Source organism: Antennarius striatus, chromosome 3 (genome assembly GCF_040054535.1).
Source record: "Antennarius striatus isolate MH-2024 chromosome 3, ASM4005453v1, whole genome shotgun sequence".
Lineage (NCBI taxonomy): Eukaryota > Metazoa > Chordata > Actinopteri > Lophiiformes > Antennariidae > Antennarius > Antennarius striatus.
In genome coordinates, this window is record NC_090778.1 from 23,200,072 (window position 1) to 23,221,482 (window position 21,411).

Below are 21,411 nucleotides of genomic sequence, written 5' to 3' on the forward strand. Positions count from 1 at the left end.
GATATAAACATTTATGTGGTCATGGGGTGTAATACAAAGAATAAAGGAAAATAAAAGAGTAAATATGCGATAACTTATATACATTATTCTAACAGAGAGACAGAGATGGGAAGGAAGTGCAGCAGGTTAGGGTGATTAAGGATAGGGATGGAAGTCTATTGACAGGTGCCAGTAGTGTGATGGGAAGATGGAAAGAGTACTTTGAAGAGTTGATGAACGAGGAAAATGAGAACAAAGACTAGAAGAGTAAGACAGAGTACATGTGTGTGAATGAGAGGAACCCAAGTAGAAGAGTGATGTTACAGGGAGAGGAGATCAAGAAGATGGAGGATTTTAAGTAATTAGTGTCAACAGTCCAGAGCAATGGAGAGTGTGGAAAAGAGGTGAAGAAGCATGTACAGGCAGGATGGAACGGGTGGAGAAAAGTGTCAGGTGTGATGTGTGATAGAAGAGTTTCAGCTAAAATGAAAGGAAAGGTGAACAAAACTGTGGTGAGACCAGCGATGTTGTTTGGTCTAGAGACAGTGTCACTGAGGAAAAGACAGGAGACAGAGCTGGAGGTAGCAGAGATGAGGATGCTGAGGTTCTCTTTTGGAATGACCAGGAAGGATAGGATCAGGAATGAGACATCAGAGGGACAGCACATGTTAGAGGTTTTGGAGATAAAATCAGAGAGGTCAGACTGAGATGGTATAAACCTGGTCAGAGGAGAGATAGTGAATATATTGGTAGAAGGATGCTGAGTTTTGAACTGCCAGGCAGGAGGCCTAGAGGAAGACCAAAGAGGAGGTTCATGGATGTAGTGAAAGAGGACATGAAGGTAGTTGGTGTGAGAGAAGAGGATGCAGAAGACAGGGTTAGATGGAGGCAACTGATTCGCTGTGGCGACCCCTGAAGGGAGAAGCTGAAAGGAAAAGAAGAAGAAGAAGAAGACAGTTTACAGCATAATTTAAAATGACACTATCTTCCTGAAACTATTTTTCCTTCAAACCCATTATTTCACCCACCTGTCATGGGAAAAGTTTACTTGAGTACCTGAACTCCTATTTGTGTTGTCTATGAACTTTAAAAGTATTTCACTGGGTCTTTTACTAAATCTTAGTGTTGCCTTCCATTAGGAGTGTAAGTTAAAGAGATCAAAACATGAACATATAAAAAATATTAAGGAACTGGATAAAGGAGTAAACAACAACACAAACAACTATGATAAATATTCTCTTGATAAAGGCGCATATCTAAAATTGGTTTATTAAACCCATATTTGTTGGCTAGCGCTAAATTACAGACAAATATGTCATTGAGCATGATCATAATTGCTTATTGAGTTTTATATGACTTAACTGTGTTCTAGTCTATTTAAGAAAGAATTAACCTGCTTCCCTGAACCCAGTAGTGGACATTCAACGTACACTGCAATTTTATCCAGAAAATATAAGATGCCAAATCACATGTTACTGCTTTATAATAAGGATTCTTCAGCATTTGGGAAAAACTGGTTAATCTAACAAATTAAGAACAACAAAGCATCAAACGGCATCAGTCCCCTGAGCACCGAGTGACGTCACTGCGGAGGACGGTGTCGTGACGTAGGCATTTCGGTGCTGACAGCTGAGTGGGAGTGAAGCAGATTCATCAGCCAGATGGGGAGCGGTTTGGGGGCGGGGTACACGTTCGGGTCTGTAGTTAGACTCAGATCAATACCGCTCACGTAATGCACGGCTGCTACATACAAACTGCGGGTTATTTCCATGTATGTAATTAAAAGAGTTGACATCCCAAGCATCGGTAAAGAGAGCGTCACGGAGGTGAAAGTCACACGGTGATGTGACGCGGTTAGTCCTCAGAAGCGCACGACAAACCAATGGTCTTTATTGTAGAGCCGCGTTTGAAACACTGGGAGTCCGTATGAACTGTGAAATAGCTCTAGTCTGGGGGAGAGTGGGGGTGTAACATGTGAGTGTATGGTAATAAGAGAGAGAGGGAGAGACGCGCTTGGAACGGTGTGAGGCTGTGCGTTAACTGTTGGCCACATGAGTAAATGAGGATTGTCTTTCTCAGGTTAGACAGCGGGGCTTCTCCACCTTCACCAGCGAGGATCTGTCATTTACGCGACAAACAGCAAGGCGCCTGTCGGATTCTCCATCGGGCTTCGTCCTGAATCTCTTACCGCGCCACTGCTGCTGCTTCCCCATCACCGAACCCTACAACACTAAAGGTCGAGAAGATCTGCGTTCAGTGCCATGTGCAGAATGACACATATGTGTGATTTTGCGTGGTGACAGTGGAAGGGAATGGAGCAGTTGTCATCAAATTCTTGCAGACGCACCGACGGTGATAGATTGAAATCCGTCGCGTAGAGAGAAGACCTTCATACGCAGCATCCAATCCGAGAGATCCGTTTTTATTGCCAGCGAAAAGGATCGCTAGTCAGGTGTCACCTTTAATGTCAGCCACAACAATGGGGTAAGTGGGATTATTATTTACAGGGTGACCTACCCTCATGTTTGTATTCCAGTCAAGATCATTCACAGGGTATTGAACTTCCCTGTCATCATAACAAGCATAATACTGTATTGACCCAGGCGTGTCTGTCAAAATGTACCCGTCTGCTTCTCCATTTTAACACATGGTGAATATTTTCAATCCCATAGTGAATACATGTGTTAGTGCTATGTGACAAGTGGGATTGAACATTCAGGTCTAATGAGATGCACATGAAAACCACAAATTCGGAGACACAAGGAAGCAACTTATTGCCCTTTCACTTCAGAATATCCAGTGACTGGTGGAATAGAAATACACATCAGGCCCAACATGTTGACACATAATTGCTCGAGATGAAGTTCCCTCATCCTCAAACTTTAAAGGATTAAACTAGGGAGTTTAGCTGTCCCCAAAGTTGAACTATCACTGGATTATTACAGGTATTCGTGGTGATCTTGCCATAACAAAGAAATGGTTAAATTCCTCCAATCAATCACTAGGACAATGACAAAGTTTTTTAAATGGCTGGTATTTCTTGGTATTTCAGTCCCACTGTTCATTACCCATCTACACTGGAGATAGTTATGTAATTCTGAAAGAAAGCATGAGTACCACCTGCAGATCCTCAAGCAGATCTGTGGTTTATTTAAATGTACATCCTGTTCCTTGTCCTGCTCTTGAGAAGGTTTGCTAACAACTTAGTGGTAGAACTATGGGAATGTAAATAGCCACAATGCTGCACTCAGCTCGAGTGACAGAAAGAGACTTCCTGTCTCTATGAGAGCACAGCGATTGCCACCGTACCCATCGACAGGCACCCATCAGTGGAATAACCCCCTAGAGCACAGCATTGCTCATTTGCCTGTCCCCTAACCCTGTGTTCAGTTTCCGTTTCTCCCTCCTACCCTGCCATCCATTAACAGCTGTCTCCCCCAGTTCATGCGATTAATTGCCCAGCAGGAGATTAACAATATGGCACACGTATAGTACAATTTCAAGGCACCAACCAGAAGTCCTGCATTAACTATTAATGATACACTGGAGGTATCCCAGGTTCCCACTCTTCCTCCTACAGTGTAGGCAACACATCATTCAGCGGTCTCCACTTAGCTTTTGGGCTCTACCATAACGGTGCTGAAGTTACTGTTATGCAACTGAATCAATGACTCAATTGACTCTACAATGGAATAAATTGTAAACTGTGACTCAAAAGCACGATGCTGCTTGCTCTGAGCTCATTGACATCCCAATATGTGCAGGTACAGCCTGAAGAGGTACAGTAGATGCACATAGCTGTGGGTATGTTGTGTCCATGCCTATGTTGAAGTACAGTAGTGTGAAGACAGAATTATATTCACTTCCAGCCTTGTGACTGACTGAATACCTCTACAGCTCTAACTGTAATAGCACAGAGGAGAACATTAGTGTTGGACAAGAACTGGATATGCTTATAAACATTCTCTGTGGTGCGTTCTCACTTCCTTGGGCAAATACAATCAATGCACAGATGGACTCAGTTTCTCTCCCCATCTTTGTCTTTGCTTGTGTGGGTGTGTAAGAGATTCTGTGTGTTTTCAGGCACATCTCGGGTCATCCAAGCTGCTCTCAGTAGCTGAAGTATCAAGGGGCTCTATCATTAGGGACCCCTCTCCACCTTAAATAAGATCTACCTCCCTTTAAACCCCAATTGCTGAGCTCCAGTCTTTTGAATTAATGATGCTCAGGAAACAAGGACACCTTTAAAAGGGGAGGCGAGGTAGAGGTGGACGTGGTGAGAGAAAGCAAGATCTCCTGAGATGGATCGTTTCATTATGTTCCTCTTTCTGTCAGTGTTTGCAGAAAGAAGGGCAGGAGCAAAAGTTACACACTAAAGAAAATAAAATGGAACCTTTTGTGGTTTCAAAAAATGCACATGAGTGCATGTAAGCTGTTTTGTTGTACGTCGTGACTCATGTTCACCTTTGTGCATCAAACCCCTGCACAAGATGTATTGTATAAGGAACACCTGTTGCCACTGCTGGAGATGCACATGCAATATATGTTTGTATGGGTGTGTGTGTGTTCATGTGAAATGCCCTTCAGGCTTCGGTACAGGGCTGATCAATATCTTAGTTAAGTGTAAAAGTTAGGTGTTTGCATTAGCTCAATAATTCAAACACATGGAATATGGAAAGCGGTAGTGTGGGTGAAAGGTTCATGTGATCCGATAGCTTTAAGAGATGTTTGAGTTGAATAAACCAAAAATATCAAAGAAACCGCTGAAATAATATTTGGATAAGCTACAAAGAAAGATTGATGTTTTTAGAACATGAACGAGAGGAGAAGTTACAAAACTGGTATTAACCTGTGGATATGGCAGAGTTAACTCCACAACACAGAAAACAGCAAAAGTGTCTGTGCTTCTCAACCTGCAGGAGTCGGTTGTCTTGATCGTCTTCTAAACCTTCACCTACACTTCTTTCCCTTTGAACATTCATGTTATATCACCTGCCGTCCTGTCCCACGTAACATCATAAACACTTCCTCCTCCTCTTCCTCCTCCTCCACAATTTCTCCCCTACACTCGTTGTCATCGCTCAGATGAATAAAGGAAAAGTGAGTGTGAAAGAAAGGTTGGCCCCTTGCTTTCACATTCAGTTTTCCTTTACTCCTCCTCATATTATTCAGCCTCTCAAAGTATGATGAGCACTTCCTTCATGATAATGCAAGATAGATAGCATCTTAAGGCTTTCCCTACAGCTTTCACTGTGTCTTAATTGCCAAATTTGTGTAGCTCCCATGCAGCCTATATCCCACCAGAGTTCATAACTACATTTTAAGAAGGTCAACAGGCTCCATGAGGACTTCCATGCATTCCTATTACCTTCAACTCCACCAGGCTGTTAGTTCTTAACAGACTTAATGCACAACAAAGTAAGGAGTGTTTCATGATGAATCTGATATTAAGGATGGAATTGCACTCCATCATTTTTGGCATTTTTTTAAAAGTTCAGTTGTAGGAGTAGATATTGCTTTTTTTGACAACTGGTGGGTGTCATTTTGGAACAAAATGCTTTGGCTGAGGCGCTGAAAATTCAAAGCACAGGAGCATTGCTGTGTTTGGTACAAACACAATAAATTAGAAGTACAAGATTTGCCACAGCTTCATCATATTATACAATTTAAAAAATGCTGGTTTCTAAGCGGCTACGGCACAGATCATACGGGCAGGCCATGGTTTTGTGATGTGCACAGGGAGAGAATTGAAATGACTCACTGTCACTTACGCTGCTGTCAATGATTATGATAATTTGCACACAGCATTCCACAAGCAGCTTTGCAGAGCAACATTAACCTTCCCAGATTCATTCTCTAACTTCCCACACTCCTCATCATTCTCTTTCTCCTCCTGTCTAACTCTTCTCCTCTGTCTCCCTGTCTCCATGTTTTTTCTTTCTTTCCCAGTCTTGGCTAATCACACTCAGGAGGGGTACTGCTGCTGAAATTTAATATTCATTTATACAGCAAGCCTTTGATGTCCCCCATCACCCCCTTAGTGCGGTGTAAGCATTTCTCTATCTCCTGCTCTGCAAGCACTGCCAACCCAGAATATCTCCCTCTGCACCCTGTGCTCCAAGTGTGTTTGTGTGTGTACTGACTGTAGATTTTACCCGAGAAACCCAACAATGCTGGAATATGAGGGCATTGTGACAGCAACTCAAGGAATGGGGGATAAATGGATGCAAAGATAAATGATGCACATGAGTGATGTATGAATGGATTGTCAGCAAACAGAGGTGGCCCTAATAATCCATAAAATTAAAAATGTGAATTCAGAGGTGAATATTAACTGATTTGAGCGCCACACAGATGTCAATCAAGAATCAAATCGAGTCTAACCTAGACCATCATTGAGTTTTGAACATCTGCTGATCCCCAGCTACACATAAAGAAATTGAAATACACATTCAAATGTAAATATAAGTTTATTCAATCATGTCTGTGTGATGGTATGAGCATGTTTATATATGTGCATGCATTGTGTGTGTGCGTGTGTGTGTGTGTATGTGTGTGTGTGTGTGTGTGTGTGTGTGTGTGTGTGTGTGTGTGTGTGTGTGTGTGTGTGTGTGTGTGTGTGTAAACTGCAGCTCTGAGGGGTATGTCTGTGGTAGTCAACCATGGCCTACTGTCTAAATTTAGCCCTAAATCCTCTCCTTTCCCCTGCACTCCCCTGTGTGACCCTCACTCCATGCTGTAGGCATTCCCATATCAGAGCATTGAGAGAAGACGCTGCCTCAGTCAGTGGGAGAGGGCTGCTGTTGAAGCGCTGCCTGCATTTAGCAGATAGGGAGACAATATGGGACAGAATGTGTAGTCTTAATTTGTATGTGTAGCTTTTATATAAGGTCATGATTATATGTTGTAGCCCGCTTACAACCTTTCTTTCTGTGGTGTAACTATGGAGTATGGCGAGTCAGTCATTCGGTTGCCAGGGCGATCTGACTCCCCTATTGACAGCAGGAGTTTTGGTGCTGGCGTTGGTTTTGGTGAGACGTTGGTGTTGCGGCACAAAGAGGTTCATAACTTCTTCTTCGTCTCCTTTAGGGAGCAGCCCATCTACAGCACACGGGCCCACGTCTTCCAGATTGATCCCAACACCAAGAAGAACTGGCTGCCCACCAGCAAGCATGCCGTCACTGTCTCCTATTTCTACGACAGCACTCGCAATGTCTATCGCATCATCAGTCTGGATGGCACGAAGGTGAGTGGTTGATTATTAATGTTCACCTTTCACACTCTTTCCAACATTAAATATAAATGACATTGGACCTCTCTCACTACATCTATTGTGCAATTTATTTATTTGTTTTAATTTGAAATTTATAAAGATGCCATGTCAAGTCCTTCCAGTAGTCTTTTTAATGATGCTTAGTGTTAATGGTGCTTATAAACTCTGCTCTGTGAGCTATTGTATAAACTCATCATTAAAAAGCTCATTGCAGCCCATCCTTATACTGATCCTGGTCACGTTTCATTTTGTGCATGCATTGTACATTATATGTGTGTTTCTGTCTAGACTACAGAATTTACACTTATAGTCCAAGATACTCTTGTTCATCACCCAGCTGAGATATGTTTGATGAGAATGGTGCAAAAAAAAAAAAAAGTTTACTTACGACTAAGGAAAGACCTGAATTCTCTCTACAGACCAGCCTGGATTCAGGATATTTGATCACAACAATCAGCTATTGTGTTAAATCGTGCAACACACTCACTGACTGCTACCTTTAATGAACTCATCAATATTTATTGATACCAACTGGAATGGCAGACATTACCAAACACTGCAAGTTGATTAGCCATTATTTTTTCTGCTTTAGTGTTATTTAATAAAGGACACTGGATTATGTAAGATTTAGAGGTAGTCTTTGGTAGTGGCTTATTCAAATTAATAATGTTCACTATATTCTATAATTTTTACAGCCATCTGACACTGCTGTCTGTTGATTTAAACCAAATGTATATATATAGAAATCATTCATAAATGTTGTGCACTTCATCAGGAACAATTATTTGACAACCTTCAGGTGTAGTTTTGGTGTGCAATGGGACTCAAAGTAATCTGCTCTTGACATCTTTGGTTGCCCAAGTCCATCATAATTAAAAATGGTAATATCACACTAATGAAGCAATATATTTTAACTTCAACAGTGCAGCTCACTGACAAGCTTTTATTAGTTTTTTGAAAACAGAATAGACTTGTGGCTCAGAGGAAAGCTCATACTTTGGATAGTCTGACATGCTAAGACCGATGCTTTGTTGTCTTTTTTTTAAGGGGCTACAATAAGTAGTATTTCTTCTCTTACCATTTAACTCTCAGTATTTCATCATTCACCACATTTCAGACTCTGTGTTTTACGTTTTCCATGGTCACCAACTCACTTCCGTGTTTGTCCCTATGAGAAATTTCTATCAACAGTAGCGTTGTAGCTTTATGTTATAGCATAGATTTGATTATGTTGGGGGGCGCAGACCTAAAGCTATAATTTGCAGTGAGCATATGACATTAATGCAGCAGAATATTGTGCAAAGTTTTACAGTGTGGTGATACATTTTTATCACATGAATAATTGATTAATCAAGTAATTATTTCTTTAATAGTGCAGCACTGCGCTGCAGAGGCAGCAGTGTATTGTGACACTAATGACATGTTGCAAAACCGTATAGTAATTGTGCAGCTGAGCCTTTAATGGGCATACAAGCAATATATTATTTTAAAGGGATTTTCATCAGTAGCCTTACTTTGTGGTGCACACACTAATATATTAAACTGTATTATAACTTAATGTTCATTAAGTGGGTTAAATCTGTCCTGCAGGCAATAATCAACAGCACGATCAGTCCCAACATGTCATTTACAAAGACCTCACAGAAGTTTGGCCAGTGGGCGGACAGCCGAGCCAACACCGTCTATGGCCTGGGGTTCTCCACTGAACATCATCTAGCAAAGGTACTTTTACCACACACACACACACACACACACACACACACACACACACACACACACACACACACACACACACACACACACACACACACACACACACACACACACACACACACACACACACACACACACACACACACACACACACACACACACACACAGCACATCTATGAGCTATGAGCCTTTTAGCATCAATCACAGAGAGGTTTCTCTTTTCTTTTTCTCACCCTGTCCCTGGGAGAGGATGACATCTCACCTTTACTTGCCAGAGCTTCTAGCATAGAATCTGCCTGGCAGTTGCCTTAATGAGGCTTTCTGTGTGTTCTGTCTAAAAGTAATGTATACTGTCCCCGTGAACATGCATATGTGTGTGTGTGTGTGTGTGTGTCCGAGGAGGAGGTGGTTTTCACCCCTGCAGTATGGCTAAGCTCTGACACGAGATGAACAGTCTTAACTCATCCCACGCACAGACACGCAGTACGACCAAACCAGGGAATATATACATTACACACATTACACCCTCTGTTCCTAGGGAGGCAGGGATAAAGATGCCTACTATAACAATATGTTTTACCTGATATTGAAGACATTTCCTCTATCATATCAATGTGACAGTAGTAAGTTGTGTCCTGAAGGCAGTCAGATCAATATATTATACTGATAGTACCAGGCTTTGTTGGGCTTTGTCTTTTTTCAGGCAAGACTCAAATTAACAACCTGAAAAATATCTCAACCCTCATCTGCTAATTCCATTTAGACTGTTTAGAACAGGGTCCCCAAACCAGGGCCTGCGGGCTGGATGCGGCCCGCCTCCACATTTGGCACGGCCCCCTTAACAGTACCAGAAAAATGCACGCCCAGAGCTGATCGGTCCAGAATGGAAATGGCACCTTGCCTTTTTAAGAAGTGACAGAAATGCTGAACAGCCCTAACCTACATCTATGAGGCCAGGGAAAACTTATTTGCGACAAGTATTCCCACATAAAAGCATTTGAGGTGAAACTAGCGCTGGTTTTGGAACAAGGGAAAGAGCACAACTTCATCCATCTCCCTGCAAACCAAAACCTCTGCTGGGTGATTAATATTTGGTTCTGGAAGACAATAAATGTGTACATTTAGGCACCCCTGGAGTCGTCACAGTTATTACTGTTACAGAGAAGGGAAATGTTATGTGGCCCTTACAGGAAAAAGTTTGGAGACCCCTGGTTTATACAGTTCTTTATAACATACAGTATCCCTTATTCCAGTATTATTCCACCAGTTTAATTAATATCCACTTCTGCGGTTGTGGTAAAGTGCTCAACAAATAAAGTTTGGATTGGATTGGATTGGACTTCATTTTATACTTTGTATCCACCATAAATTTTGTTCAATGAATCCCCGTCTCTAACACAATAGGTTAATGTGTCTCAATAAGGTTTTTATACTCCACATATATGTACGTGTAATTTGATGTATCAAACACTTGATAATTTATAGAGACTTTATAAAAAAATATTACATTTACATTAAAAACATTCAAAATTCTATTCAATTTAATAGCTAATTTATGTCATTAAATAACTGGGAAAAAACCCCATTCATCTTCCTATAGACGAGAAGATTCCAATTGTCTTGTCTACAAGCCTGTCCCTGCTGGCTATGGGCGAAAGGCAGGGTACACCCTGGATAAGATGCCAGCTCATTGCGGGGCCATGTGAAAGACAAGCAAACACACGAACAATTTTTCTGTAACCAGACCACCTAAAATATATACTTTTGGAGGTCTGAAAGAATTCAGAGAACCTAGAGTGAACATCCAAATTCCGCAAAGAAAGGAATCAAACCCCGAACCTTCGTGTTGTGAGGCGACAGCAGCAACCACTGAGCCACCGTATAATTGTCCAATTTCATATTTATATAAATTCGAATTCAACTAATGTAGTGTCTGGGGGGGATAAATAAGGACTATAACACCTACAGGTCACTTAGAAGGATTTCTTTTATGATTTAAAGTTGAAATAATCGGATTCATGTCTCACTTAGCTGCAGTGTCCACACTCCTGAAGCACTTACACTGAGAACTACTGCATTCAGATCACTGTACCAAAACTATAATATTACACTGAAATCAAATTATATTGAGTTACTTGTTTCAACTCTACTAATGGCAGACATAAGACTTCCTCCAGCAGAGTTGTCAATTTGATTTCCTCTCTCTCAACACTCTGCAGTTCTAAATTTTCCTTTAACACTGTGGAAGTAGAGTCGGTGATGACCAACACCCTTAAGGACATTAGGCATACGTGTGTGTGCGTGTGTGTTTATGTGTGTGTGTGTGTGTGTGTGTGTGTGTGTGTGTGTGTTTGTGTGCGTGTGTGCGTGTGTGGGTGAGAGAGAGAGTTTATATTTGCTCAAAGTTTCTCAGCAGAGCTCACTTTACTGCTTCATGCTTGCTTGACATACTGCATTAGTCTTCACGAAAATAACAAATATGAATAAAATAACTCCTGATATAAAGTTAAATCACTGACAACTGTAAAAAAAACACAAGATGAATATAATGGTCTGCTTTGCCGTAAGTGTGTGTGTGTGCGTGTGTGTGTGTGTGTGTGTGTGTGTGTGTGTGTGTGTGTGTGTGTGTGTGATTGACAAGTCAACAGTGACCTATTTAGCTCATGTTACTGCAGGGGCATTATGGGTAAGGGGCTTCTTGTCTAAGTTCAACTGCAGGTTGTTATTGGCAACAGCCTCTGCCTATCTTTTCCCTGGCTTCACAGCTGACCTGGCGCATACTGATCTTTGTGTGTGTGTGTGTGTGTGTGTGTGTGTGTGTGTGTGTGTGTGTGTGTGTGTGTCTGTGTGTGTGCGTGTGCATGCGTGTGTGTGTATGTTTGTGTGTGTGTCCATGCATGTTGGACTTTATTGAACAGAATAATCCACATTACTCACGTGAGTTACAACCCATACTGATATCTGTCCTCTGTGTTCAGTTTGCAGAGAAGTTTGCTGAATATAAAGAAGCTGCACGGCTCGCTAAAGAGAAAAGTCAAGAAAAGATGGAAATGGCCACATCTCCCTCTCAGGTATGCTGAGTACGGACTATCCCAACAATTTTTTTTGTTGACACATTCATGATCAAAGAGTGAATTTTCCCTTTGGCATTATTATCATTACATTTTTCTCATTGACTTTGGGAACATTTTCTCAAAACTTGTGCACTTTTCATAACAGTTTCATGATACCTCACGATGATTAAATGACTAAAAAGGTTATGACTAACAATGTGCACCACACAAATTAAGTTAAATGCAATTACAGTAATTTCTGCACTGTAAGGCGAACCCAGAAGCCTTTGATTTTCTCAAAAACTGGCAGTGCGCCTTATAATCCAGTGCGCTTATATATGAAAAAAAGTTTTAAAATAGGCCATTCATTGAAGGTGTTCCTTATAGTCCAGTGCGCCTTATAGTGCAAAAATACTGTAAGTGATCTTCAGTAAATTACAGCGCCCGACAGCAAGATTAAGAAAAATAGTCCCTACAGAACACACCAGTGTGATAAATTTCCCTATATGTTTACATCCTGTACATTAAAGCACAGGGAATTGCCGTGTCTGACACAACTTGAAGAACTCAATTACCCTGTGTGTTACGCATTTGTTTGTGTGGAATATATTACACTGAGTGTTTTAGGGCATATGTAACTGCATCGGAGGAAATGAGAGTCCCCAGAGAAATATGTTCTTTAATTTAAAAGCTGTTAACAGCCTTCATGTCCTTGTTGGTTCATTATGGAGGTTAGGGAGAAGCCCCCCAATGCACTGCAGTCTTATACTTGTTTTAGTATACTTGCACTATTAATGCTGCAGTCCACGAAAGGATGTTTTAAGCAGGTTCTCCCTCATAAGGGGTTTAAGACTTCATGTGTACTGGCCACCACCAATGTAAATGGTGAAGGAACAGTAATGGTAAAAGCTTCAGCCTTCTTCTGTGGTCTAGGGTAGCTGGAGCTGCTCTGTTTCACTACTGCTTTATTCCTCCAAGCCAAAGAATTTCCCACTAGTGTTACATATACAACTGGAGAGGCAATAAACATTTTGAACATTCTGAATCTTGAACATGCCTACTGGCTTTCTGTCTAACCTCCAGATGCTCTCTATTTCCTCTCAATCTCAAAAAGAGAGAGAGAGAGGAGTTATTCTCATGAAACAAAATGAGAAAATATGAAGCTGTACTGTATCCTGGTCCTAATAGACCAGACCCCAGTGGAAGTGACTCATGAACAGATTTTAAATGCTACACTAATGAATGTGGAGCGCAAAATGTAATGTCTGCCATACCCTGTCTCTTATCTCCCAATTCCTTCTTGTCCATTAGAGACATGCAGGCCTTGTCATTATATCACTATATTGTACCCGTGCCTGTAGGCTTAATAGCTTTGTTTTATGTGCTGTACGTGCATCAGCTAAATGATTTTGTCTCTCGTACAATTCTTCGGTTGTATTGGTTATAAAGATAAGCATAATCTGTAATTCCGCAATTTCCCAGTGCAGTAGAAAGCTCTTTACTGACCTTCAGGCATGTGAAGAGCTAACTAAGACATTTTCAGCACAACAGTAAGAGGTTTTTAAACATGAGACATGGCATCTCCACTGGCTCTAAACACACAAACAAACTTTGATCATTTTTTAATGTTGACTCACAGGTTTGAAGTATGCATATTGCCTCTATTGTTTAATTGAAGATTAGATAAGAACACTCAGATAAATCAATGTTCAATAAATATTATCTAATTCATTCATTCATTTTGTAATCACCGCTGTATCCACCGCAGTGGGTCACGGGGAGCTGGAGCCTATCCCAGTTGGCATAGGGCGTGAGGTGGGGGACACTCTGGGTACAACGCTGGTGCATGGCGGAGCCACACACAAAGACAGACAACCTGGCTCGCTCACACTCACTCCTACGGGCAATTTGGAATGGCCAATGTTCCAGAGACAAACACACAATGAAGATGTGCTAGGCTGTTGATTTAAAGCACTCAAGGCCCAGGAGCCAAATGTGGGCCGTCACATAATTTTATGTGGCCCGCGACAGTATAAAAGGTCAGAGTGTCGGAAAATAATAGGTCAAAAGTGTGCTTTGACTTATTTCCCACAATACAATAATCAAGCCCATTTTAACTTTGACAAAAACGTTGTGAACAAACTTAATGTCCTAACTTGTGTTGAATGTTATTTTTTTTATTCACTTGGATAGTTTGATCCTTGATTAATGGAGTTATGTGGGTTTCATAACCTGACAGATTAAAAGTATTTATGTTATAACAGAGAAACAAGTAAACAACTGTTCAACTGTAATGTTTGTAACTTGAATAAGTAATTAGTTAACATTAAGGAATAGTTACATTTGTTTTAGATTTATTTTACATTAAATTGAATTACATTTAATTAGATTTATAAGTTCGTCTGGCCCTTTGAGGACATCCATTATGCTGATGTGGCCCTTGTTGAGTTTGTTTGCCCTTGATTTAAAGTGATATATACACAACCACATCTAAATTGGACATTTTTTAGCTTTAAAATCATTTCATTCCCTATAATTATGATAAATGAATTTCAATCTTGTTTGATTAATTTCACACCTAACAGACAAAATCTTATAAACTTCTTTCCACCTACAGGAGTCTCCAGGAGGTGAGCTGTCATCACCTTTGACCCCGGTGACTCCACCCATGGAAAATATCAACGGTACAGATGAAATCTGTGAAACTCCCAATTCAGACACTCTTCCAGGGCCAGCACAGAATGCACTGGCCTTCGCACACAGGTACATCCCAGGTCGTGATGTGTTCACGGCCCCATGTTGTCATGTTTACAACAGTGCAGATGTTACAGTCTAACAATCCTCTTCACATTGTGACAGTCTTAATTCACAAGACATTAATCAAACACATCTTACAGAAAATATTCTTTGATACAGATGCTTTGACTTTCATGCATGTCTTTTTTTTTATCTGAGTGCACCCATATATATGTTGCATGTCAGCATTGTTGCTCTCCTTCTATTCACTCCTGCTCTCTCATGTTTTTCCTCTCTAGGGATCAATTTAAGAGTTGTCGGGTCTTCTCTTTCTGATAGGGATGTCCTGACTACTGCGGCATCATAAACAAAAACTGACAATTAGAGCCTAATTGCAGGTCAGCAATAGGGAAGGTGCTTGTTTACAAAGACAACTATGAATAAACAGTACTCAGAGAAATATGAGAAATATGAATGCAATGAATAATATCATTGATATTCTTACTCACACATTTCACATTGACCAGCAAAAGGTGTTACTGTAGTTCTTTTTCTCAGGAATGTTTCTTCGTCATTATGTTGTCCAATCTGAGCATGCCTGATTTGGAAACATTCAAATAGTTAGACATTTGTGTTTGCTTACTGCAATGCAATAACGTATCTATGCATGCACCAATACTGTTGTATTAATTCCTGTTGTTTTTGACACTGAATATTGAAATGGATAATTCATATTCTATGTGTTGTCAGTGGTGGCTCACATACATTAGTTTGTGTAAGATAAAGAGGTCAGAGTGCCCTGTAAATATGTGTGATTTGTATAATGCACTTTGAAGAGGTGTGCCTGTGAGGTTCATAACCGGAAAGGTGTCGATGAAGCATTTATATAAGACTTATATAACATACTGTGGGTAGTGGGAGGCAGAATATGAGCAGGACAGACACGCACTGTGTGTGTGTGTGTGTGTGTGTGTGTGTGTGTGTGTGTGTGTGTGTGTGTGTGTGTGTGTGTGTGTGTGTGTGTGTCAGAAATTGGAAATTGAGAGAACGACTAAGAAGGAGAGGTGCTTTGTATGAAGTCTATACATGAGTCACTGCTGCCTAAACAGCCACCAACTACACACACGCCCACATGCGCGCCCACACAAACACACACACACACACACACACACACACACACACACACACACACTATAAAAAAAATAACAGAACAGGCAGTTTGGACGATGGCTTGTCTTGATATGATAGTATTGTAAATTTTTTTGTTCAGCAAAGGAAATGTACGTTTAATTTCCTATTATCTGTAGTCAACTGTACACACAGGACATTTGTAAAATCTCTGTAATCTTGTGCTACTCATTTCATTATTTCTTTGGCTGCGATTTGTGTTAATTAAAGATATCAATCAATTGCTTAATGTATTATCATTCTTTTCGCATATTTATGAATGTCTGAGAATTTTTCTATTAAAGCTAATTATTAAGATACGTAGACTCAAGAATCTTTATATTAACGTTTTAAAATCTGTGAAGCTGCAAAAAAGTCAAGTGCAAATGCCTAGAAGTCCCTAGTTTCTCATCATGAACTCTGTAAGGCCACACAGATCTGGGAGAATGGAAAGAGGACACCCACTGCCTGCTGCAGCATTGCTGCTGATGTGTCTATTAATGCTGCATGCGTGGGAGACGGGGTCCTCTCTCAACATTCGCAGTGGCCAACTTATTACATGTTACAAGCAAATCTCAGCTTCAGCCTTGCATTTTCTCATAGCTTTATGCAGAGGGAATCGATTCTGCAACCTTGCAGATATGTTACTTTGTAACCCTCTCTTTTTCAGTTGAATCTAATTTCCGATGTGTGCATCATGTCACATGTCTATCACCTTTTGTGGTAGTTGCAATAGCGACATATGCGTAAATCCATTTTTTATTCATGTGTAAGCTTTTCATTTATTTAATATCTGACATAAACATATAATCGAAATTTCTGGAGTGTTCTGTATACTTCACTGAGACTTTATGAGGGTTCTGACACATATATAGAAACATACCAGTACACACAGGTGTTTGCTGTGTATATGCACCAGACCTCTACAGTGGTCTTGGTTTGTCTCATTGTGGGATTTCTGGAATTAGATGATAACATTTACACCACACTGCTGCTTAGCAGGGCTGTGCCAGTAGCTTCATGTGGGCACAGAGGGCAGAGAAAGGAGAGGAGGATGAGACACGGTTGTGTGTGAGCTGTGATATTGCAGCATGTAGGCGTGCTTGGCAGGTCTGCAATGGAGCTGTTTTTCAATGATCTTCCAAATATTTGAAGACCTGTTGTTTTGACTGCTTTGGCTCTATGTGAATGGTCTTCTAGCGTTGGAGGTTGGTAGTGTGCGTCGATGGGTTTGTGATATGCTTGTGCGAACAGAGATGGTGCAGATGCACGTCAGGGTGCCACGAGCGCCTCCCTTGCTGTAGCGCTACCATGGCAACTGCACTGGGTCTGTGCTTCCCGAAGTGCTCTGTGTGCGGAGCAGGAACATACCTAACAGCACACACCAGTCAAGACATAACACAAACAGAAAAATGCTGTAGAAAATCATCAATGTCATACAAGTTCTGCTGTGTTTGGTAGTTTTATTGACCCTGGAATGACAATTATTCCATACTGAACAAGAAAAGTGAAACAAAAAACAGAGCACTGATTTTTTTATTCAAGAGTCATGGTGTGTTAACAATATGTACAGAATATTTCCAACCACAAAAAAAAAACATGTTCAATTAAATACATGAAACAAAAAGGTAAATTGGAAGTGGAAAAAAACAAAATACATTAAAAAAATCAAGTGAAAGCCACACAAAATCTGGTTCTTGTCCATCTCTTGTAGAGAAATATTCTGTGTTACTTGGCAAACTATTGCAGACAGTTTTCTGAATCACATATAGAATAAAAAAGGATGATTATATTTTTTTCAAAAGGAAACAATGACCAAAACCATTATTTAACAAATTATCAACTAAAAACACGAATACAATACAAATAAAAATATATGAATACATAGACAGCTAATCCTGGTGAGAATATATTTACATTGTGCAGTTTCAGTGACAGAGGCAGCCTACTTACCGTCTATATATTTCTCACACTTTCAGTTCTCTCCTGTCTTCGGTGAGGATTCTGGAACTTTTCAGCCAGGATCTTTAAATGAAGACGAACATCACTGTCAAAATATCGTCCGCTCTTTTCACATCTTTATTTCTTTCTCCATTCATCTCCCATGCTTTCTCCATCTTCGCATCTTGATGTCTCACTTGTTCTCCTGCTCTCCAAGCTGGTGTGTGGGGTTTATACATTGGCGGGGCTGCGTATTTTGGTGACAGCATCACTCCATGTGTGTATGTGTGTGTGTGCGTGGTGTGAGTGTCAGTTGATACGTGTATGTGTAGGATGAGGTGTCCTCTCCCTCCCATCTATGCGTCACACATGCAGGCACACTTTCACTCACACAGAGGGTGGCTGTTGTGTAAGAATTGAAGGCGTCGTGGGAGTCCTGAGTGAATTAGATCTGGGTTTTCTCTCTCATGCTTCATAGAGTGGGTGTATTGCCATATTGGAGTTCTGTTGCAGTACTTAAGCATAGATATGTGTGTCAAAGTGAGGGGGTGGAACAAAAATGAAAACACACATTATGATGGGGTCATACACAAAATTCTTCAGTACTTGAGTGTGCTAAGCTCCTTTTGTTTTAATGTTTTTGGGGAATTACTGTGAGGAACAAGGTAGTAAGAGTTCTTTTTCAAAAGAGCTTGACTCGATGTCGGCACCGGACAACAGTTAGGTCTCTTATACACTATCCAACCTATGAGACACATGGAGTGGGGATTATGTAAATCTTGAATGAAAACCTCCCCGCATCTCTCATTTTCTCATCTGTGAGTGCCATCTGTGTGTGGGTGGGTGGATGAATGAATGAAAGGATGGATGGATGGATGGATGGTCTTTATAAGCTAATTATTTGACATTCAAAACTTACTTTCACCTCTAAATGATAAGTTTTCACAAATACACAGCTCACATCCATCAATGCATTTATCTAATCTCCCCATACTGTATGTGTACGTATTCTGTAGCCCCACCATGACAAAACATTGGGAGGCTGAGCTGGAGGCACTAAAGGGGAACAATGCCAAGCTAACAGCAGCACTGCTGGAGTCTACAGCCAACGTCAAACAGTGGAAACAACAACTGGCTGCTTACCAGGAAGAGGCTGAGAGACTTCACAAACGGGTGAGGGATGGGACAGAAAAACTCTTTCCTCTTTTCAAGAGTTAATAGGGAATTGGTTCAGAGTTACTGATCACATGGGAAGCATGGTAACAATTAAAGATAAGAGAGTGGCACAGCAACAAAAAAAAAAGAGACTTGAGTTTTGGCACATGGTGTATAGAAGAGGAAGTCTAGAAATGAAGGATAGCTTGACATTGGGATTCTATTGATCTATTTTCCTCCCTGTAGATATGACTCTGACCAAACATATTGTCCCCTTAGGTGACAGAGCTTGAGTGCCAGAGCAACCAAACTCCAGTGATCAAATCCCAGAAGACTGAACTGAACCAAACCATAGAGGAACTAGAGAATACATTAAGGGATAAAGAAGAGGTGAGTGTGTGTGCCTGTATGTGTCGTAGGGTGGGAATCATGCTACACAGACTTTTAATTGATTTTATATCATCCAGGAAATGGAAAAGTTGAGAGAAGAATTGGAAAATATGAATGACCTGATGGAGCAGAAAGATACCCTAACCCAAAAACTAGAGGTGAGCAACAGGATATAGTCTATAAATCACAACACAGTTCCCCAAAGCATAATTGTGTCTTCTGTAAGTGTTATAACCCGCCGATCATCTCTGCATCTGTAGGAGACGGAGTTGCGTAGCCGAGTGCTGGAGGAGCAGCTGGCAGGAGCTGAGCAGCGGTTGGAGGAGAACCAGGAAGAGCAGGAGAATTTCAGGAAGAGCCTTCGGACACTGCTTGAGCTGCTGGATGGAAAGATCTTTGAGCTGACGGAGCTCAGAGACACCTTGGCTCGGCTAATAGAGGAAGCCAGCTAGAGACGAAGCTGCCCAGTAGTCACAGACAGAGCCATATAATAGCCTAATCTACACCCCAACACTCTCAACTCATGTAACACACCACGCCACATCTTCCTACACCTCATATATATATATATGAATACTGAGTCACTACACTGCCCCAATTCCAATTCGAACTCCCCATCTCTGCCTTTCAGGCATCAAGCTCTAACTGCAGAAACCCCCTGTAGTTGAAAACCACAGGGACTACCTCATCCTGCCTTCTGATTGGCTAGTGTAGGCGTAACCTAAGAGAATTGATCTCTCCAGTGTAGAGAATGTACATTACATTGCACAGTACATTGCAACTACCCCCCAAATTCACCCACTCAAGCCCTCACAATGAGGTAACCTGAGAACTGTGCCTCAGTACCATCTGTCGACTGGCACAAACACACACACACACACACACACACACACACACACACACACACACACACACACACACACACACACACACACACACACACACACACACACACACACACACACCTTTTCTTCCTCTCTAAACTGCCCTCCCAAGGGGAATGTTGAAAGTCATGTGGAAATAATTACTGTAAAGACTCAGAGGACTGCGCCAAAGCTGCCAAATCCTCCCCCCCCTTCCTCCCAAAATATTGTCCTCTTACTAGCGGATGCTTTGATCCAAAGTGACTTGCTGTACAGAGAAGTGCTGAGCGGAGAAATACATACCAGCTCCAGCTTTGTGCTCCAGCTGTCAGTGGACTGTCAGTGGAAACGGAGAATGAAGAAGCAGCTCTCAGCAAAGCGGTCAGTCACTCATACCTATTGGCCTGGGATGACATCAGTGCTCCTCCAGAACCCAGACACACAGAAATGAATGACTGCTATGTATTCACAGCCTATTTAAACTCCACCATGGTAGAGGGAACGTCGAATCTTCCAGATGTATTGTTCACGTCACCAAAATCTTACAAGGCATGTGCTTTGTGTTAAATTTGAGATGAGAATTCTTATATACGGACTGCTTCCACTGTCACAGAAAACAGCCCTGTCTTCCTGCCAAGCTCAGTGTGATGTGTGTTCCTGAAGAAGACCTGACCTTTGACTTAGCGTGTGCCTTTAAAGCACATACACATGGACACATGTTTGTATATGATATGTGTTTGTGTTTTGTGCTGTGAGAGAAAGACCCTGTTTTTGGACACCAGGGCCTACACACACACGCACATATACACACACACACACACACACACACTGAGCAATACCAGACAGGCTCTATATGACACCTCTATGTAACTCTATCAGGTACTTGACTCAGAGGAGACATGTAAATTGGTCAAATGCAACTCAGATGATCCTCCCTATCCGATAGAAAGTGTACTACAGTTGACCGCAAACCTGTGTGGTAGCCCTGTCTGGACATAGTAGTGCATCATGAAGGGCTTATAGAGCGTCATATACATATTTATAAACTCCACCTTCAGTGAAGCAGACAACAGATTTTCACTCCTCACGGGTGAATCCAGAACTGTACTAAGTTTCTATTCTTTTGTACACAGGATATAAC

General features: G+C 41.2%; 1 protein-coding gene across 2 annotated transcripts; it reads left to right on the forward strand.

Annotated features, from left to right (window-relative positions):
• Positions 1–2,006: 2,006 nt before the first annotated feature.
• On the forward strand, positions 2,007–19,859 carry homer1b (homer scaffold protein 1b). Of its 2 annotated transcripts, XM_068310871.1 has the most exons (9): positions 2,007–2,463; positions 7,069–7,225; positions 8,843–8,974; positions 11,944–12,036; positions 14,636–14,781; positions 18,879–19,035; positions 19,297–19,407; positions 19,485–19,565; positions 19,668–19,859. In XM_068310871.1, exons 1-9 carry the CDS (start codon positions 2,444–2,446, stop codon positions 19,857–19,859), a joined length of 1,089 nt encoding a protein of 362 aa, XP_068166972.1. In that variant the 5' UTR covers positions 2,007–2,443. The 2 variants fall into 2 exon arrangements, with proteins under 2 accessions (XP_068166972.1, XP_068166971.1); XM_068310870.1 differs by lacking the exon at positions 2,007–2,463 and having other exon boundaries at positions 6,755–7,225.
• The last annotated feature ends 1,552 nt before the right edge of the window (positions 19,860–21,411 follow it).